This window comes from Aristolochia californica, unplaced genomic scaffold (genome assembly GCF_029961685.1).
Source record: "Aristolochia californica isolate CCGP_79_NKW_82.1479 unplaced genomic scaffold, dmAriCali1.0.hap1 SCAF_4, whole genome shotgun sequence".
Taxonomy (NCBI): domain Eukaryota; kingdom Viridiplantae; phylum Streptophyta; class Magnoliopsida; order Piperales; family Aristolochiaceae; genus Aristolochia; species Aristolochia californica.
In genome coordinates, this window is record NW_027182103.1 from 7,200,830 (window position 1) to 7,222,463 (window position 21,634).

The window sequence follows — 21,634 nt, forward strand, 5'->3', positions numbered from 1 at the left end:
CTTTCGTGAAAGAACAAAACAGATAAAGGTAGATTGTCACTTCATTCGAGATGCAGTAATGAGGAATGAGGTACTACTTCATATGTTCGGTTTGGTGATCAACTCGGTGATATCCGACCTAAAGCACTGGGAAAACGTGAATTCCTGAACTTTTGCTGCAAACTGGGATTGTTCGACATATACTCTCCTGCTTGAGGGCGAATGCTGAAAAAACAAGAATAGGGGCATTTTGGTTATTTTACCTAGTTGTTATTTATATTTCTTAATGTAATCTTGTTCTACAAGTCAAACTATGTCTATGAACCAAATTTCATGTAAATGGGACACAGAAAATAGGAGATACGGATAATTAGGGTTTTCACTTAAAGTAGGGGTAATGTTGTAAATTGCACTTGTTAAATTATCCACTTGTAGAGCCATAAAAGAGAGTCTACACGTGAGGGGAGTGTTAAGAAATAATCCCACATGGATCAGTGAAGATCTTGAGTTTATTAGTTGGGAAAGAGGTTTCCTACGTTGGCTAGTAATTTTGAGATGGGCTTTGGACCCAACTTTAACAAACCCAACTTAACACCACTCAACCACTCAACCCTAAGCTATAAATAGAAGTTGGGGGACGTGCAGGTCCCCCATCTCAGTTTCTTTCTCAATTTACTCTTCTCCACTTTATCTCCCTCTTATTCTCTCTCTTCAACCTTATTTCTTCTTATTTTCTTTCAGTTAGATTGCTTCATATGCATCTTTCCTGCATTGATATACCTACAATGGTTTATTTGGAGAAGTGGAAGATATGATAGGGCTATCCACGACTTGAAGGGGCAAAGGAAACTCAATAGGTATAGAGGGACTCAAAAGAAGGAGAAAAATAAGGAGTACTTTCAAAAAAGTAGACATCATCTAAAATTTAAACCTACTTGTTTCTTGGGTTCATAATACCAATATCCCTTCTGAGTGGAAAGATAACAAAGAAAAACACACTGAGTAGAACGAGGGGCAGCTTATCATTACTGGAACCAACCGAGCGGACAAAGAATACTAAACCAAACACCCGAGGTTTTACTTTACACAATGCGCAAATTGGTTTAAGTACTTGCATGGGTACTCTCCTCTCAAGACCAAAGATGGGCATTCAGTTAATCAAATAACAAGATGTCAAGACTGCATCTCCTCAAAAAGACTAAGGAACATTCATCTGGAATACAAGAGTATGTGCCAATTTTAGAAGATATCAGTTTTTATATTCTACAAGCCCTTTTGTTGTGGACATAAATACATGAAGATTGATGAATAATTCCATGTAAAACACAAAATGATGAAAACCTTTGATTCATAAACTCAAAACCATTATTTGAATGGTCGAGTTCTTATTTCATTGAAAATTTGAACAAATGCATCAAAAACTTTTGACTTATCCAGAAGAAGGTACACCCACAACACTACTATAATCATCTATGATGGGTAAAAACTATTGAAAACCAAATAAATTGGAAGTCCGACATGGACCCCAAACATTAGAATGTACTAACTAAACGCACTTGAACTTCAACTTCTACTCAATGGAAATGAAATTTTGTGGTGCTTTCCAAGTTGGCACTCTCAACACTCAAATGATAAATTTGAAGGCAAGAGAGGAATAAAATGACCAAGCTTCAATGGAGATGGATAGCCCAACTGTAAATGCCACAAGAAGGGACTAACGGTGACAACCTTAAGTGCAACAAATTGATTGTTTGGAGCAGCATCTAAGTAATAAAGTCCCTCGTTCTCACGCCCAGAATCCTGAGATACGCAACGGAAAGGGAAGAATGAAAGAGAACAATTTAAGGGATTTGGTTGATTTTCACATAACAAATTTCCAAGAAGCTTTGGAACATATAACACAAAAGCCAAAGGGAGCTAAGATGTAGGTGAACTACACCTTCCCCTATAACAGACGAGGAAGAATCATCTGCTCATTTCACAAAGTTACAAGAAGAAAGTAGAGGATAACTCGGAAACAGAGAACACATACCTAACATGTGGGTTGATGCCCTGGAATCAATAACCTATAATGACTAAAGAGGATACATGAAGTGCAAATATACCTGATGTTGCCAAAGTTGCATTAGCTGATGTAGGAGCAGTTGTAAGTTGCTCTAAGCATTGACGCAACTTCTGAATTTTCATTCCAAGAATTACCAGTTGACCCTTGCTCACTTCCATGATCTCCACTGTTGTTGTTATCACTGTTCATGTTCCGCATTTATATATGATCTCCACAGTGTTTGTTTTTACTGTTCCAAAGTTACTATTCAAAAGTACTGTTCATTTTTACTATTCATCATTACTATTCATGTCTACTGTTCACTCGTAAAAAAGAAAATAGTATCGAAATAGTGCCAAATAGGACAGAAGCTAGAGACTTGGAATTATTCGGCTACGCTCCGAGGTAGAAAACGAAACGGAGCTGTACTCTACTTTGCTGAAGCAGCCATGGAGCCGCAACGGTTAATAGGAACGGCTTGGGGCCCTCTGGAGACCGTGAGGACCGCAATGACGGATTGCCCACGTAGTAGTAAGCTGGCAGGAATAGGGTCAAACCCCGAAAACTTGGAGTTGGTCAAATGCTGGTTTGCCTAATTTATCCGAGAGCTTATCAAAACTATGATTGGATCGATAACAGTGCACACACCTTATGTCCCCACGACTACCACTATCACAATCATGTCCTCAACCTCCCCCTCTCCCTCTAGACAACTTAGATCTGGTGGGGGCTGAGGATAGATGAAGGGCAACAACATCCGAATGCTGTGGGAACATTAGCACTTTTAGCCTGGCCCCAAACCATCCAGGAAGCGAGCCAGCATAGTATCTCTAATCCCTTTGGCCACAATAGCACTTTTAGCTCGAACAACTCTATTACAAGCTTTCTTGAGTGTGGGAACATTGTCATCAACTAACAACTACGCTAGTAAAGCATCATAACCAGGCCCCAAACCATCCAAGAATCGAGCAACCTAGATAAGTCCTCTTGCAAATTTATAGGATCTGTAGTGAAGGGATGAAACTCTACAATTTCCAAAATACTCCACGCATTTTTGTGAAATATTCTGCAACGATCTTTTCACCTTTACTCGTACTAAAAAAATTCATTATAACTCATAAACATGGGACAAACTGCTTTAGTAAGCAAAGATAGATTCAAGAGTTTTCCATGGCCTTCGTTTTATCACAACTTATTACTTGATCACTCACATGATGTTTGCATACAATTCAGCATCCAGGTCTGAATTAGAAGATCTTCAGCCTCCCAAACCCCAATCCTAAGATCAGGATGATCCTCTTGAATATATTTTGCCTTCCACTTTTCAATCAGGAATGTTTTAACAGTTCTTGACCAATTCAAATAGTTAGATCCATTTAACTTAACAGATGTAATTTTAAATATAATCATTGTTCTCAGGAAATTACCTCTCCAATATTAGCCATAGATGTACCCAAAATACAGCAAATGTACAAGTAACGATAGCAGGAAACAATTCCACACCAATCGACCTTCAATCAGTCCTTATCAAGCACGAAATAGTGTGCATAGAGGCCCCACAATTCAAAAAGTCAACTAGGAGAAAACCTAAATTTAGTACTCTACAGTCCTCAAGTATCAATTACTGCAATTAACCAACAATTAAAGGCATACATGTACCTAATTAAGTCTGCACAGATACACTAGTGCACCAGAATGAGTGATGCAGGCACAGGTCTTCCGGACCACTCTTCAACACTTCATTCAATCCTTACAGGATCAAAAATACACTTAATAATTGCTTAATAATTGCTTTAGACAGCAACACAAGCCATTAACCCTTAGGTTAAGCACAGAAAGAGGATAAAGCACTAACCTTGGAGTTCTATCAGCAAACAAAGTAAAACAATAGGGTCAGGAATAGAGGTCCCAGACTACAAGAAGAGAAAATTGCAGGCTTTAGACCTCCCTCAATGAATCGGATTGCTTTGATACCATGAAAAGTTGGAAATTTAAAGAAAAATAAAAGAAAGAAAAAGAAATAAGAAAGAGAAGACGGAAGAGACAAGCTGCGATGTGCAGCCTTTTATAATGTCACTCGAGTGAAAACTACATAGGGATCGAAATGCCCCTCATAAGTGAATGTGTGCAGCAGTATAAAAGAGGGCAGAAAAAATAAAAATTACATCTTTGGCCCTTTTAAATACCTACTACGTTCTGGACAATTTTAACTCCTCTATATCTGGATTTACCAATTGTTTGATGACTGAAATACCCCTGACTTCTAACAAAAATAAAATAAAAGGATGAAGGTAAGAAGAAAATTAATATAACTCAAAAAATCATAAATGTCAAATGGCAATGAAACTAGGGAAGCAGATGAAAACCTATCACGAATTAAAAATCAGGAAGGAAAGGGAACAAAAAGAGTGGGAACTTACCTACAGTATCCAGGGCTCTCAGAACCAAATAAAACACACAGACCTACAAAAGAGAAGAAGTGGGCTCAGTTCATAGCAAATTAATTCTCCAGCCAGAAAGAACTGATATTGTAGTCAGCATGCGCGTCTCCACAAGTAGCATAAAGTCTTCAAAAATCTTCATGAGGAACTTGGGATGATTGAAGCAATTAAAGGCAAAACTGATGTTTTATGACTGTTATGCAATTTGTAGAAGCCAGATGCCAACAAAAATCTCAGAAGAGTATTATTAATAGATTTACCACCTGAAAAATACATTTGTTGAAGAGAAGGCAATAAAATAAATCACAAAATCTACCATAATAGTATCTTTAGAATAAATTTTGACAATGTAATGGAATCAAACATAAAATTTAGATTTGACTTATTTGCTAAGATATAAAATATAGATTGGTTACAATCCTCACAAGCATACTTCAGAGTCCAGAGATTATGGATTCACAAATAGGACTTCTTTCACATTGATCTTACAAAACATCAAATACATAAATCTCCTTTTTTAGAACAAATTTCAAATTAATCAATCAGAAGTAGAAATTATCATACTCTGAAAAATAGATGATTTAGGGAGGAAATAGAAGAAAAAATGGATTTCTGGAAGAGGGACAGCTTTGCTGCCTTGGAATCCGAGCCTGAAAGGCCCTTTCCTGCTTCTTTATAATCAGGGTTTAAGTGAAAATTTACAAAAGGACAAAAATGTTCCTCAATACTCAAAATTACATATCTCCTAAAATACATGTCTAAATTGAATGAAAATTTAACTAGAGATAAAATAAGACACTCTCTATCTAATAGCCATACTATAAAAGAAAAATGTAATATTGAAAATATAAGAATGAAGTTGGATCCAAGGCCCATCCCAAAATGACTAGCCAACTTAGGAAACCTCTTTCCCAAGTAATAAACTCAAAATCTTTGTACTCAGTAATCCATGTGGGACTTTTTCCTTAACACTCCCCCTCACGTGTAAGCCATCTTTTGTGGCTTTACAAGTGGATAATTTTAGGTGTAAGCCATCGTTTGTGGCTCTACAAGTGGATAATTTTAGGTGTAAGCCATCTTTTGTGGCTCTACAAGTGGATAAATTTAGGTGTAAGCCCACATATGAGTACCTGCTCTGATACCATGTGAAGTTGGGTCTAAAGCCCATCCCAAAATGACTAGCCAACTTTTTCCTTAACAATAAGAAATGACCAAAATACCCATGAACTTGTTTTTTGACACTCCCCCTCAAGCAGCAGAGTAGATATCAAACAATCCCAGCTTATCACTAAAAAATACATGTTCATGTCTCCCCAAAACTCCGACCTGGTTTGAAGACTTTACATAAGGAGTTACCACCTTCCCCTGCATAATTGCATCTCTAATGAAGTGACAGACAAACTTTATATGTTTCGTTCTCTCATGGAATACAGGGTTGCTAGCAATAAAAATAGCTGTCTGGATATCATAATTCATAACTATAAGGTCAGGTAACATAAAAACAAACTCAAGAAGCACAGAATTAATTCACATAAGCTCACTAACTATATAAGTCATTGCTGGATACTCAGCCTCTGCACTGGACCTAGCCACAACTGTCTGTTTCTTACTTTTCCAACTTATCAAGTTGCCTCCAACAAAACAAAGTAGCCTAATGTAGAACACTTATTCATCTTACACCCAGCATAATCGGCATCAAAATACCCAAGTACATCAATTTTCCCATTATGAGTATATAGAAGACCTTTTCCAGGTGTACCCTTCAAGTACTTCAAAATCCTTTGAGCAGCTTCTAAATGGACTTTTTGAGGATTTTCCATGAACTGCCTCACAACTCTCACAGCAAATGAAATATCCGGCTTGGTAACTGTAGCATAGATCAGTTTACCTACTAACCGTCGGTATTGAGTTTTATCCTGAACTGTAGGACCCTGGGTGTCATGTAGATTATGATTAACTTCCATGAGTGTATCTATGGGTTTAGCACCTAATAAACCATACTCCTGTAATATATCCAATATATATTTTCTCTCAAAAAGAACAATACCTCGCTTGCTACAAGCGACTTCAATGCCAAGGAAATACTTGAGAGAGCCCAAATTGTGTGGCCAGATATTGTTTAACTTCTGTAATACCATCAAGATCATCACCAGATAACACAATGTCATCTACATAGACAACCAAAACCACCATACCAATCTTCCTTTTAAGTAGGAACATAGAATAATCACAATGACTCCTATAGAACCCAAATTGTAGTACCACATCACTAAACTTTTCAACCAGGCCCGTGGACTCTGTTTAAGTCCATAAATAGCTTTCTGCAGCTTACACACCTTTTCTGACTCCCCTTGAGCAACATACCCAAGAGGTTGCCCCATATACACTTCATCATGTAGATCACCATATAAAAAGGCATTCTTCACATCGAGTTGAAAGAGAGGCCAACCCTTATTAACAGCCATAGATATTAAGATACATACCGAAGAAAGTAGGGCCACAGGAGAGAATGTCTCAACGACATCAACTCCAAAAGTTTGCATATACCCTTTCGCTACCAGCCGAGCTTTGTACCATTCAATAGTCATCAGCATTATATTTGATAGTATAAACTCAACGACACCCCACAATAACAGCTCCTGTAGGTGGATCACATAGATGTCATATTCCTCGAGACACCAAAGCATTCATCTCATTATCCATAGCTTGTTTCCATTCTAGAGAGCACAAGGCTTCCTGTACTAAACAAGGTATATGAGAAGTAAACAATGACATAGCAAAGGACTTGAAGGATGGGGACGAAAAATCAAGTGACACATATTTGTATATCGGATGAGAAGTACCAGATCGTTTACCTTTTCGTAGACTAATAGGCAGGTCCAAAACAGAGACAACAGGATCTGCAGGCAATGAGGAAGTTGGTGGATTATGAGAAGAGAGCTTTGTAGAGATAACTGTTGGAAGCACTACAAAAGTACGAGAGTGACGGTTGTAAACACGAAGAGGCAATGAAGAACTCAATGACACTGGTACATCCAAAACTACAACAAGAACAGGACTGTCTGAAGGAGATTCGAGTGATACAAGAAGCTCATTAGATGATGAAAAATATGGAGTACGTTCAAAGAAGATCACATCTGCTGACACATGTTTTCCGTCGACTAGGATCATAACAAATGTACCCTTTTCGTCGAAGAGAATATCCCAAAAACACACATTTGACAGACCGAGGTGAAAACTTATCGACCGAAGTTCCAAGCATATGAACAAAACAAGTACATCCAAAAATATAAGGAACCACACCAAATAATTTACAATTGGGTTTTAAAACCTGAAGAGGAACTTGACCACTCAAAACAGTAATTTTTCAAGGGTATATGAGTTATATGTCAAGATGTTCAGCGTCAAATGAGGTCATCTGTCACAGAGTATCATAGTGAATTAATTGGAATATTGCTGAAGATTTATGTTTTTCACCCTTTTACTACTAATGAGAGGGAAACACGAAAGCAGTATGGACAAGTACACATTGCAAAAAATTTGGATGGACTAGGACCAGAATTTGATGTTGTTCGAGCACAGCTTCTAGCTTCCAAGGATGTTCAATCTCTCTTTACTGCATATAGCAAAGTTCTGTGCACATAAACTGCCATTATTTTGCAAGAGGAAAAGATGTTACAGATGTCCTTATGTCTGCCATGAACACTCTGGGATCCACACAAACTTTTAAAGGTATAGGTAATAGTACAAGAGGCAGAGGAAGAGACAGTCAAGGCAAAGGTCGAGGCCGTGGTGATAGTAGGCAGGATAGAAAGTATATCCATTATGGACAGACCAACCACTTTTCTGATAACTGTTGGGCTAAATTTGGCAAGCCCACATGGCAAATTCTCTTACTCATGATACCACAGAGACACCTACTAGGCCCGCAGTGCATATTGCACCTAGAGCATCAAATGAGATACAACAGGTAGTCCAGCGTATGGCACAATTGACTGTTGCTTCTACGTCGGCATCTATGGCTCCAACTTCCACTCCTACAGCTACTCTGGCTAGCTCAGGTTCGTCAGCTCTACATGTGCATCTTTCCTCTACCTGGGTTCTTGATTCAGGTGCCACTACTCATATGTCAGGTATGTCTTCATTATTCTTTAAGTTAAAGGAGTCTACTATTCAACTCAACACCTTTCCTCCCCCCCCCCCCCCCCCCTCTTGGGGGCCTTCTCCCTTCCGGTTTGAAAACTCCTGGACCCTGTTGGAAGCTTTCAACTCTTCCATCCCGGTCTGGTGGGAAGAACTGAATCATCACCCAAACCCTGGTTGGAATCTTGCCCTAAAATTGAAAGCTCTAAAGATGAAGATTCGATCGTGGTCTATGTCCTACCGTGCTGCTGCTGCTTCTCAGAAGGATTTAGTTCGTCGTCGTATATCAAAGCTCGATCTACTCGAAGAACAAAGGTCCATTTCTTCCCTTCAGTTAAATCTTAGATGTCAATTAAATTCTAAGCTCTCTTGTCTGCTTTGGTGCGAACCTATCCATTGGAAACAGCGGGCAAGATTCCGCTGGATGGCCGAAGGGGATGGAAATATGAAGTTTTTCCATGCTATAGCCTCGGCCAGGAGGAGGGTTAACCGTATCACTTCCCTCTGTCATGGAGACCAAGTGATTACGGATAGCCCCTCCATCTCCAACATCTTTGTGAAGTTTTTCTCAGAGTTGTATTCCGAAGAGCGTTTCAACTTACCGAAGTTGCCTCAACTCGACTACTCGAGGATCTCCTTGTCTGAGGCAACAGATCTAGAAAGGCCTTCAGCAATGAAGAAATTGAACTGGCAGCGATGAGGCTCCCGAAGGACAAAGCATCTGGACCGGACGGGTTTAATGGTGAGTTTTATCATAAGTTTTGGGATACCATTAAACCGGAAGTTTACAAATTTGTTCGAAATTTCCATCAAGTCGGCATCACTCACAAGGTAGTTGGAGCTTCTTTTATTGCCCTAATCCCAAAAAAATCTGCTGCCACTCTTCCCCAAGATTTTAGACCTATCAGCCTCACCACAAGCTACTATAAAATCATTGCTCGTTTGCTAGCTAACTGCCTCTGGCCCCACCTCTCCAATATTATTAGCCCCTACCAAAGTGCATTTATCAAAGATAGAAACATTCTAGACTCTGCCATGGCTGCCCATGAGCTTCTTGACACCTTAAAAAAATCGAACAGACCAAGATTCGTTCTTAAAATCGAATTTGAGAAGGCCTTTGACCGAGTAAACTGGAAACTAATTGATTACTTGTTCGATAGAATGGGTTTCGGGACGCGGTGGAAATTTTGGATGAGAAGTTGTATCTCCTCCCCATATTTTTATGTTTTAGTAAATGGGACTCCTTGCGGTTATTTCAAAGCCACGAAAGGAATAAGACAAGGGGACCCACTGTCCCCTTTCCTATTCACTCTCTTGGGGGAGCATCTTGCTTCTATGGTCGAATTTGCCAAAAGAACCGGCTGGCTCAATCCTATCTCAACAGATTCTGGCCAAGACATTCCTTTACTGCAATATGTTGATGATACTATTTTTTTCGGAGAAGGCTCCTTCTCTCAAATCTCGCACTTGAAAGCCCTGCTAAATCTTTTTGAGTTGTCCTCTGGACAAAAGGTAAGTTGGGCTAAATCTTCCATTTTGGGTTTTAATATTGACCCCCTGGTTCTCAGCTCCAAGGCAAATTATCTGGGATGTACAGTTGATTCCACTCTGGGTACTTATTAGGGTCTCCCTTTATCCTCTGCCTTGCCCTCAAAATCTGCTTGGCACCTAGTCATTGAGTGGCTGGAAGGTAGGCTCTCTTCCTGGAAAGGGAAATTCTTGTCTAAAGCTGGTAAACTCATTCTGATCAAGTCCTGTTTACATGGTATTCCATCTTACTTTTTATCCCTGTACCACTATCCTGTCTCTGTCAGCAAAAGAATCGAGTTTCTAAAAAGAAAATTTTTATGGGGAGGGCAAAATGGGGAAAAAATAGTATGTAAGCCTTTTGCTGAGAGTGGTCTTGCGATTCATGACACTGCAACAACAAACTCAGCTCTACTTCTGAAGTGGCTCTAGAAATTCAATATGTTCCCGTCTCTGATCTGGCGAAATATAGAGGCCGGTAAAGCAAACAAATTCTCCGGATGGTGGACTGCAGGAGGAAGGTATAACAGGCTCTCCTGTTTGGAAAAAAATAGCTGCCCTGCTTCCTGTTTTCAAAAAATCCGTCAAGTGCTATATTGGATCTGGTAGTAGGACAAAATTCTGGACGGATTGGTGGATTGGCCAGGCTAGCCTAAACTCTAGCTTTTGTCAAATCTTCTCTCTTGCAAAGAACAATGAGGATTATACTTCAACGGTCGGGTAGAACTCTTGTAACTGGAACCTAAATCTCCGTAGAGCTTTAACAGAAACAGAAATTCTTGAAGTTGCTGATCTTATTACGAGATTATCTGCGGTTCGTGTCAGAAAAGCTCCTGATACTCTGATATGGACTCCTTGTCCCAATGGTACGTTCTCTACCTCAGCTGCATATAAAACTCTTCTCACCCCCCCCCCCCCCCCCCCCCCTTGCTCAATCTGGTCCCTTATCTGCAATTGTGTGGACCTTACACGCCCCTCCAAGAGCAAAATTCCTTATTTGGATGGCTTGCCAAAATAAAATATTGACATTGGACTCGTTAATGCGCCGCGGAACTCAGGTCGCCGATCCTATGTGCCCGTTCTGCTTTGTCTCCACTGAAACTGCGGATCATATACTATTGTTGTGTAATTATGCTCACTCGGTGTGGACTACTCTCATCAGCAAAATTGGCCTAGAATACTGCTCTTCTCAAAACCTCACAGAAACTATTCATACAATTACAAAGGCTAATCTCCCAAAACTTGGAAAGCTTTTAATCTCTTGCTGTGTTGGTCACATCATCTGGGCCCTTTGGAAAGAGCGGAATAATCGAAGGTTTAATAAAAAATTTCTTCCTGATAACATTCTTAGCAATCATGTTATTGGGCAAGTTACATCATGGATTCGTATGAGAAAAGAATTTAAAAACCTTGAAGGAATCAACTTATGAGAAAATTGGAATCTGGTTGCAAAAATGTCTTATCCCCCTCGACCTCCAATAATGAAGACTTGGTCTCCCCCCCCCCCCCCCCCCCCTCGGCCGGATACTTTAAACTAAATTTTGACAGAAGTGCATTGGGTTGTCCGGGACCAGCTAGCTATGGTGGGGTTATTCACGATGATAAAGGAAATCTCCTCCTTTCTTTTTTTGGACCTATTGGGATTTCAAACTCTACTACGGCATAGTTATCAAGATTATTTAATGGCCTCAAACTGTTCCATCAAAGGATAGTAGGACCGTTATATGTTGAAGGCGATTCTCAAGTCAGTAACAGTTGGGGTACTAAGAAATGTAAACCACCTTGGCGTCACTGGAATCTTTTTGATGATGTATGTATTTTAACTTCTCAATTGCAATGTATATGGAATCATATTCCTAGATTTGCTAATCACTTAGTGCATGATCAGGCTAAATCAAATGTTTTTTTCCAACATCTTGTTGTGGAGGAAGGTCTTGTTTAGTTAAGTTTGTATCTCTCTCTCTCTTTCAGTAATATATTTCACACTTTTCCTCAAAAAAAAAAAAAAAGAGTCTACTACGATTAAACATGTTACCTTGGTTGATGGATCCATATCCTCAGTTCAAGGAATGAGTACATTATTTCCGTCATCTTTTTGTCACCCCAGTTTGTGCTGTTTGTTCCCAAATTTTCTTTGAATCTATTGTCCATTAGTCAACTCACAAGAGTAATGAATTGTTGAATTACTTTTTACCCTTCTCATTGTGTTTTCCAAGATCTCGCGACGAGGAAGACGATTGGTTCCACATGTGAGAGAGATGGACTGAACTATTTGGAGAGTCACTCACAGCACTCATTACAGGCATTACACTCTGAAGATACACCTTTACAATGGCATCTTCAGTTAGGTCATCCCTCCTCTGCACAAGTAGTTCAGCTTTTTCCCACATTTCATACCAGTATTTCATTTCAGTGTGAGCCATGTCAACTTGGCAAGCATCACCGGACACATTTTCCTCTCAGTCAATCTAGAAGCCGTCGCTTAATTGACATAGTGCATTTTGACGTTTGGGGTCTTTGTCCTGTATAGTAAGTATTTTTTGTTTTTCATTGATGACTTTAGTCATTGTACTTGGGTGTATCTCTTACAGGAGAAATTTGAAGTACTCAATATGTTTCAACTTTTTCTTTTTTATTTTTTTGATAAAAGTGCGTATATTGATAAACAAAGGAGAGGAACAAACCTAACTTTGGGGGCCTGACTCCACAACAAATGTTGGAGAGAAACACCCACCTTAGCTTGAGAATCCGCTAAATGATTAGCAGAACATGGAATTTGGATCCAATTACAGCTTAAATCAGAAAATAAATTACAAATTTCATTGAACACGTCCCAATGCCGCCACAGGGGGTAATCATGGTTAGCACATCAATTGATGATAACTTTCGAGTCACCTTCGATCAGAAGGGGGCCAGAGAGGTGGGTAGTGAAAGCCTTGAGCCCATTAAGAAGGCCTGCAATTTCTGCAATAGTAGAGTCAGCTATGCCAAGGGGACCTGCATACGAATAAAGTAGATCACTATTTCCATTGTGGATAACCCCACCAAATCCTGCAGGACCAGGGCAACCTAATGCACTGCCATCAAAGTTGAGTTTTATGAAACCAGGAGGAGGCGAAGTCCATGAAGCCATAGCATGAGGTCGGCGAGGGAGGATCATCTGAGCAATAGATATCCAGTTTCCTCTGAAGTTGGTGTTACTGAATGTTTTGAATTCTTTTTTGTTTAAGAGCTAGATAGAAACCTGGCCGGATATTTGATCAGTCAACACCTCAATAGGCAAAGACTTGAGGCTGAATTTCCTTATGTTGCGTTCCTTCCAAAGAGCCCAAATAATATGCCCCACACAGCAAGATAACATCATTTTTCCTAGCTTTGGGAGCTTTTGCGCCGGTAAGGGAGATGATAGTGCCAACAATGTTTCCAGGGGTACAGAATTGAAGACCAATCCTGCTTAAGAAGGATGTCCAAACTCGATAGGCAAATTGGCACGTCAGGAGAACATGGGAGGCTGTTTCTGGAGCATTTGCGCAAAATGGGCAAAGTGGGTCCAGGACAGGAGTACCCCGTCGGATTAAAGCATCTGAGGTCAAAATCTTGTTTTTGCATGCAGACCAAACAAAAAACTTGGCACATGGAGGGATAAGCAGGTCCCAGGCACATGCAGCGGGGTGATTTGGTTGGATTGGTAAGTTGCCTAAGAATGAATAGGCCGAAGAGGTAGAGAAATTTCCCTTAGAGCAAGGGTCCAGATCAGGGTATCTTGGGAAGAGTTTGGATGTCTGAGCGGGAGAGCGAGAAGGAGCTGGGATGCCAGGATGGCTTCAGTGTTAGAAAGGTTTCTTCTAAGATTAAGGTTCCAGCTCCCATTATTAGATCAATTGTCCGAGATATTGATCTCTGAATTATTAGAGAGAGAGAGAAGATTTCTGGGAATTACTTCTGAGGGGAGACTGGCCCACCCACCAATCAGTCTAGAATTTCGAATAATTTCCATTGCAGATGTAGCATTTTGTGGCCGTTTTGAATTTAGGCAGGAGTTGAGCAATTTTCCACCAGGCAGGCGAGAGGGCATGAATACGTCCACCAGCCAGAGGGGAGCCTTGCTTTTTCTTTGATAAAAGCATTCCAAATCAAATGCCAATCCATGTTGTACTTCCAAATCCACTTCATCAGCAGAGCAGAGTTAGTGAGAGAAGTATCTCTAATTCCCAAACCCCCAACTGCTTTCGGCTTACAAAGCTCCTCCCATTTAACCAAGTGGTATTTTTTTCCCCATTTCGCCCTCCCCATAGGAAACGCCTCTTAAGGAGATCAATTCTATTTCTGATTGATGTTGGGCGACAGAACATAGACAGGTAATAGTTAGGTATTCCTTGCAAGCATTATTTGATGAGAGTTAATTTGCCAGTTTTGAAAGAAATTTCCCCCGCCAGGTGGCAAGTCTCCCTTCCAAGCGCTCAATAACAGGGTGCCAAGAAGCCTTAAGAGGGGAGACTCGGGGTCAATGGCAGTCCCAAATAAGTTCCAGAGGATGACTCTATATGGCAACCAAGATAATTAGCCATAAGAGACCAGGTTCAATATTGTAACCAGAAATAGAGGATTTTTCCCAATTGATTTTTTGCCCTGACGAAAATTCAAATATACTAAGTAAAGCACTTAAGTTTTGAACTTGACTGAAAGTGCCATCGCATAAGAAAATAGAATCGTCTGCATATTGAAGGAGGCTTATATCAAGGGCAGGGTTAGGAGAAATAGGATTTAGCCATCCAGATGATTTAGCCAATTGAGTCATAGCAGCAAGTTGCTCTCCAACGAGCGTAAAGAGAAGAGGGGACAAAGGTCCCCTTGCCTAAGTCCTCTGGAGCCTTTGAAGTAACCAGAAGGCTTACCATTAATCAGAACAGAGTAGGAGACATTAGTTATGCAACTTCTCATATAAAATCTCCAACGTGTAGGAAAACCCATTTGAATGAGGATGTGGTCCAATAATTTCCAGTTGACTCTATCAAAGGCTTTTTCAAAGTCCAGCTTTATGACAACTCTTGGTGTGTGTGATTTCTTAAAAGAGTGGAGAATCTCATGAGCTGCCATAGACGAGTCGAGGATATTCCTACCAGTAATAAAACCACTTTGACTAGGACTGATGACTTTGGGGAGAACAGAATTGGGGCGCTTGGCTAGGATACGGGCAAGGACTTTGTATGAACTAGTTGTGAGGCTGATGGGTCTGAAATCCTTTGCCTGGACCGAACCGGAATTTTTTGGGACAAGGGCAATGAAAGAGGCTCTAATAGAGTTGTGGGTGATCCCTACTTGGTGAAAGTTGTTCACGAAGTTATGGAAATCATTTCTGATAGTGTCCCAAAATTGAAGGTAGAATTCTCCATTGAACCCATCTGGGACCGGGGCCCTATCTCTAGGCATACCAAGGACAGCTGCATCAATTTCTTTAGGGGAGAAAGGCTGCTCAAGATGAGAGGCATCAGATTCCGAGATCTGAAGGAAATTGATCTGATCTAGCACAGGACGATCAAAACATTCTTCTGCATAAAGACCTGAAAAAAACTTAACAAACTCGATAGCAATAGAGATACTAGCAGTATTTTCCTCCCCATTTATGATAAGGGAAGAAATACGGTTAGATCTTTTTCTTCCGGATGCAATAGCATGAAAGAATTTGGTGTTCCCATCTCCAGTAGATAGCCATCTAAATCTGGAGCATTGCTTCCAGTGAGTGGTTTCACTGGCTAAGAATCTTGAAAGATCATGAGTAAGACTAGGAGATGAGTTCAGCAGGAGCAAGAGCTCTTTGTTCTTCCAAGAAGTCAAGTTCTGATAATCTGTGGCGGATGGAAGCTTTTTGATTTCTAGCTCCATGAAGCAAGCAGGCCCAAGGTTTTATAGCTGATTTGAGAGCTTTGAGCTTGCAGTGGAATGCCCATCCCGGGTTTGTGTGATGTGGGAGAGCTTCCCACCATGTTTTGATGTGAGGGAAGGAGTCCTTGAGAAGCCAAGAGTTTTCGAATCGGAACTGAGAGAACCCCCAATTTGGGGGATGAGAGTTAATAAGAATAGGCCAGTGATCCGATCCAACTTTGTTAAGAACTTGGCCAGCAGTATTGGGGAAAAGAGACAACCAGTTGATATTAGCCAAAAACGGTCTAATTTGGAAAGGACAAGGGGGTTTTGACCATTGGACCAAGTAAATTTCTTCCCAGCGAGAGGGATTTCAATGAGTTCAACGCTGCTGATTAGGTCACAAAAGGCTCCATGGTGGATGTAATCCGTTTTGCGCTGGGTTTTTTTTCCGAGCACCGGAGGGTGGCATTAAAATCCCCAGCTAAAAGCCAGGGAACATTCCACTGTTGAACTTTAAGAAGGATTTCACCCCAAAAGGGGGACCTGTCTCCATTTCCCGAAGGCCCATAGATCCCCGCTATGGCCCATTCCGACCCCAAGGTTCTATCTCGGAAACGGACGCAGACGGAAAAGAGACCGTATTCTGAAGAGATTGCTTCTACTAAGTTTGGGTTCCAGATTACAATGATGCCCCCCGAGTGCCCGATAGCATCAATTTGAACCCACTCGGGGTCAGGACTAAACTAGATACTACTAGCAATGGAGCGGTCAAAAGACTGTAGTTTAGTTTCTGATAATATAACTACATTAGGCTTACATTCAAAAAAGGTGGCCTTGATAATGTCTCGCTTGGAGGACGAGTTGATTCCACGGACGTTCCAAGCTAGAACTTTCATAGGTCGAAGTGCTTACGAGTATCCTCCACCGTGTAGCAGAAAAGGCCATTGTAGTACTTGGAGAAGTCCCAACAGTATTCCATCATCTTTATGAGTTTTTCAGGGGGGACTTTGCTGGTCGAGTTCTTTATGATCCACACTTGCATATTCCGACACCTCTCCTCTCGGGTGAGGTGCGGAAAGTCCTTGAAGTATTCTGAGCGAGTGGGGTGGGGGGGTGTCTGGCGATTTTGCTTGTTTTGGCTTATGCCTGGAGTAGGTGATGGGGGCAGTGTTAGCTTTTCCATAACAGGAGGCATGGTTTGAGGAACTTGGGTTCATGGTTGTTGGCGGAGTGTGGGAGATGATGAGAAAGGAATTGGGAGAGGAGGGCGGTGAGCTGCTTGCAATGAGGGGCGTTGGGCTGTTTTGGTCGGGGGGTTTTCTTTAATAGTGGATGGGATTTCGGGAGGAGTGGGTTTATCCCGATATTTTTGGAGAACTCATCTGGCCGATTTGAGAGCTCTGGAAGACTCTGCAGAGTGGCATCCTAATGCTTTCCGTTTCGAATCATTGTATTTTGTTCCTCTCTACGCTTCGGCCTATGACCTGAATTCGTCTTGCTATGCTCCTCATCCTCCGCTCGCGTCGCAATGCTCTTCGTTTCGTTTTCGCCTTTCGTATGATCTACGTAGTTCCGCTTCATAGTATCTTGAGATGCAACATCGTCGATTTGGAGTGCACTATCTCGTAGTGCCCCGCTTTCGCTCCCTAAGCCATCGATGCGTAATGCACTATCACATAGTGCCTCTTTCTCATGCTCCTCTTTCTCCTCTTTTCCATCTTGTTGTCGTGCCTCATTGGCCCCCCCACGCTCGCCCTCACTCCCGCTCTCACGCTAGCTCTCACTCATCCTTTTTCCACAAAGTAAGTCCTGATAGGATCCGGTGCATTAGTGCTGGTATGATCGCACCCTGTTTCAACTTTTCTTTAATAAAATAAAGACACAATTTGATACTTCTCTTCATGTACTTCACACTGACAATGATTTGGAATTTATGGATTAGAACATTGATTTATTCTGTCAGAGTAAAAGAATTATACATTAGTCCTCATGTGTGTTTACTCCACAATAGAATAGAGTGGTTGAGCGTAAGAACCGTCATTTGTTAGAAGTTGCATGCACTATGATGTTCCACATGAATGTTCCAAAATCTTATTGAGGAGATGCGATTCTTATTGCTTGTTTCCTCATAAACAGGATGTCTTCTTTTGTTCTAGGAAGATAAATACCTTTACAGGTATTGATACCATCAGACACATTGTTTTCATTGTCTCCTCAAGTATTTGGATGTGTTTGTTTTGCACATATTCTTGGTCATGGAAGAGATAAATTATTTGCTCGTGCTGTAAAATGTATTTTCTTGGGATATTCTCATACTCATAAGGGTATTGCTTTTGTCCATTTACTAGAAAGACATTTGAATCTGCCAATATTACATTCTTTGATCATACTCCATTCTACTCATCGGTTTCTATAGATGAATTTGCATGTCTTACAAGTCCAGATACTATCGTTCCTCTGGTGGTAGAGGATGTTCTTATTCCTCCATCTAATGCCACTACAGGGAGACCTTTACAGGTATATCAGAGATGAGGTGTACCTACACATCAAATCTCATATCCTCCTTTCATGTCAGCACTTGAATCCTCCTTGCCTGCTGATCCTAAGGTGAGTAACTTACACCTTCCCATTGCTTTTCGAAAAGGTATGCACAAATGTACTAGGTATCTCACTTTGTTTCTTTTAATTCCTTGTCCAATCGGTATAAACACTTTGTTCTATCACTATCTTCTTGCACTACTCCTTTTGTGCAGGATGCTTTGTCATCTCCTCAATGGAAGGAAGCCATTGATTTTGAAATAGAGGCACTTCTTGATAGAGGCACATGGGTTTTATGTGATTTGCCACCTGGTTCTACAGCGGTTAGATGTCGTTAGGTGTACACGGTTAAATACAAAGTAGATGGCTCCATAAAGAGGTACAAGGCAAGGCTACACACAAACTTATGGTGTTAACGTGTTTGAAACTTTCTCCCAGGTCGCAAGGCTATCCATTGTACGAATTTTATTTTTTGTTGTTGTAAATCAAGGATGATCATTATCCCAGCTAGATATAAAGAATGCCTTCTTGTATGGAAACGTACAGTATGGAGCAACCTCCAGGATACATTGCTCAGGGGGAAATAAGTGAAGTGTGTAGGCTCAAGAAGGTCATATATGGTCTCAAACAAAGTCATCGAGCGTGGTTTGAGAAATTTAATCAATTAGTTATGTCTATTGGCTTCTCTCGAAGTCACTGTGATCGCTCCCTTTTCACCATGAAGCGTCAACCTGGTATAGTGGTCTTGCTTGTATACATTGATGATATTATCTTGTCTGGTAGTGACGAGAAATGCATTGAGGAGGTTAAAATACATTTGGCCAAACATCTTCAAACAAAAGATCTAGGAAACCTGAAGTATTTTTTAGGCACTGAAAGTGGCCAAAAGCAAAGCGGGTTTTGTACTAACTCAAAGAAAGTATGTCACAGACATGTTGCAAGAATATGGCTTGTTGGGAGCTAAACCAGCAAAAACTCCTATGGAAGTTGGGCATGAACTTTATAATGAACAAAGCGAAGAGCTTAATGATAAGACAATTTATCGTCACTTGGTCAGTCAGCTTATCTATGCTATAGACACACGTCCTAACATCTCATTTGTTGTGAGTGTCATTAGCCAATTTATGGAATGCCCACAGCAAGTTCATCTGAAGGCTACACAGAGAATACTAAGGTACTTAAAAGGGTTACCTAGTAAGGGATTGTTTTTTATTTCAAGATCACTTGAAAATAGAAGCCTTCTCTAATGCTAATTATGCGGGTCAAAACTTGATAGAAAATCTATCACAGGATACTGTGTATTATTGAGAGGCAACCTTGTTAGTTGGAAGAGTAAAAACAAAATGTTGTAGCCAGGTCAAATGCCGAAGCTGAGTATAGAGTTATGACTCATACGGTCAATAAATTGATGTGGGTGAGATCTGTGGTTAGAGAGTTTGACCTATTTCTTTTTTTACCTATAGAAAGATGAACCTATGACTAGGTACTGTGATTACCAGGTAGCCATATTTATTGTTGGAAATCCAGTGTTCCATAAAAGAACCAAGCATATTAAAGTCGATTGTCACTTTATTCGTGATGCTATGATGAAGAGAGAAGTTGTCACTCCGTATGTTAGATCTGGCGATCAAGTGGCAGAAGCATTTACCTAATCTTTAGGGAGACGTGAATTTAAATCTTTTTGTGACAAGTTGAATCTCATGGATACATACACTCCAGCTTGAGGGGGAGTGTTAGAAAATCAGTAGAAGGGTATTTTGGTTATTTTACCTTGGCTATAATTTCTGAAGATGACATTTTATTGTTCAGCAAGTCTAACTTTATTTGTAGTTCAAATTTGATGTCATTTGAGTTGATCAATAATGAGATATAAGGGATTATGTAAAGTGTAACTGATTAGGGGTAATTCTGTAATTAATTAACCGTTAATTGAATAAGAAGAACTTGGGGTCGTGCATGACCCCCAAGGAGAGCAGTTTCTTGTGGCTCTCTTCTCTCTTTCTTCTCTCCCTCAATCTCTCTCTCAAAATCTCACTTTCACTCATTTTCACAAAATCCATAGCAAGGATAAAGGAGCTCAAATGAGCAACCAAAAGAGTACACTTAATCTTTACCAAATGCAAGCTTACTCTTCACTTGATTCCTTTTTCTACCTTGTTCATAATTATCTTTGTCGATAATGTTTAGGACATTACATTCCATCACGTATTACTTATATGAAGAATGATTGTTAAAATTAATCAAACTCACTTAAAAAAATTAGGCAGATGAAAGTTGACCAATCTCAGAAGTACCTGAGAAAGTACTTCAAACTTCACATTGTTTTATTTACATTCCATACATTTATGTCAGTGCAGAATTTTGGGCAATGACAAAGATGACAATGTAGATATGAAATGACTGGAAACAATCTGGAAAGACCCATTGAGGAACGGACCCATTAGAAGACACCTACAGGTGTCACTGATAGACAAGAATAAGATAATCAATCTACCAATGTCTCAGGCTTATAGGTGATCAAATGGATAAAAAGATTCATACAGCAACACCAACATAATCAAGCCAATGTTCCAGTGATGATGAAATTCATGACTTCAGCATTTTATTTGTCCTCATTCTTCATAATTTATTTACATTAATAGCAATCTTTAGGTTCATTCACCTTCTAGACATAAAGTGAAAGTAACAAGTGGAGAGGATACAGGCCACTTAGGAGTCTTGGCCTTGTTACCACGTACAGTACAGTATAGCCTATCAACATATTATCAAACTGGCCGCAGAGGCAACTGTAGTCAAGATCCATTACTCATGGAAAACAATAAAGCAGCTGATTGAAAGCAATAAAATTGTCAATCCCTATTAATTTAAAGACAAATGTTACAGCATGGCATGGGATTTACCAATACAGCAACTCCCACTAGCCAAGAGAATGTGCTTTTCAGTGACTTGATTTCCATATTAAGTCATTTAGTCCTGGCTAAAAGTTCAGTTTTCCATGCTTGCAAGTTGGACAGATTAGTACACACTAAGACCTGCCAGAAGATTATAGTTCCGTCACTGACTGTAGGTAGTAGTGACAACGTTAAAGATTCACCTT

The 21,634-nt window shown here is 40.3% G+C and overlaps 1 protein-coding gene across 4 annotated transcripts in view; it reads right to left on the reverse strand.

Annotated features, from left to right (window-relative positions):
* Positions 1 to 21,634, reverse strand: part of LOC137962099 (squalene synthase 1-like) — an 85,934-nt gene that overhangs the window by 59,999 nt on the left and 4,301 nt on the right. For all 4 annotated transcript variants that reach the window (XM_068808815.1, XM_068808812.1, XM_068808811.1 and 1 more), the window contains one exon: positions 4,444 to 4,486. In XM_068808815.1, the coding sequence (XP_068664916.1) occupies positions 4,444 to 4,486 (43 nt within the window). The remainder of the gene's footprint in view (positions 1 to 4,443; positions 4,487 to 21,634) is intronic.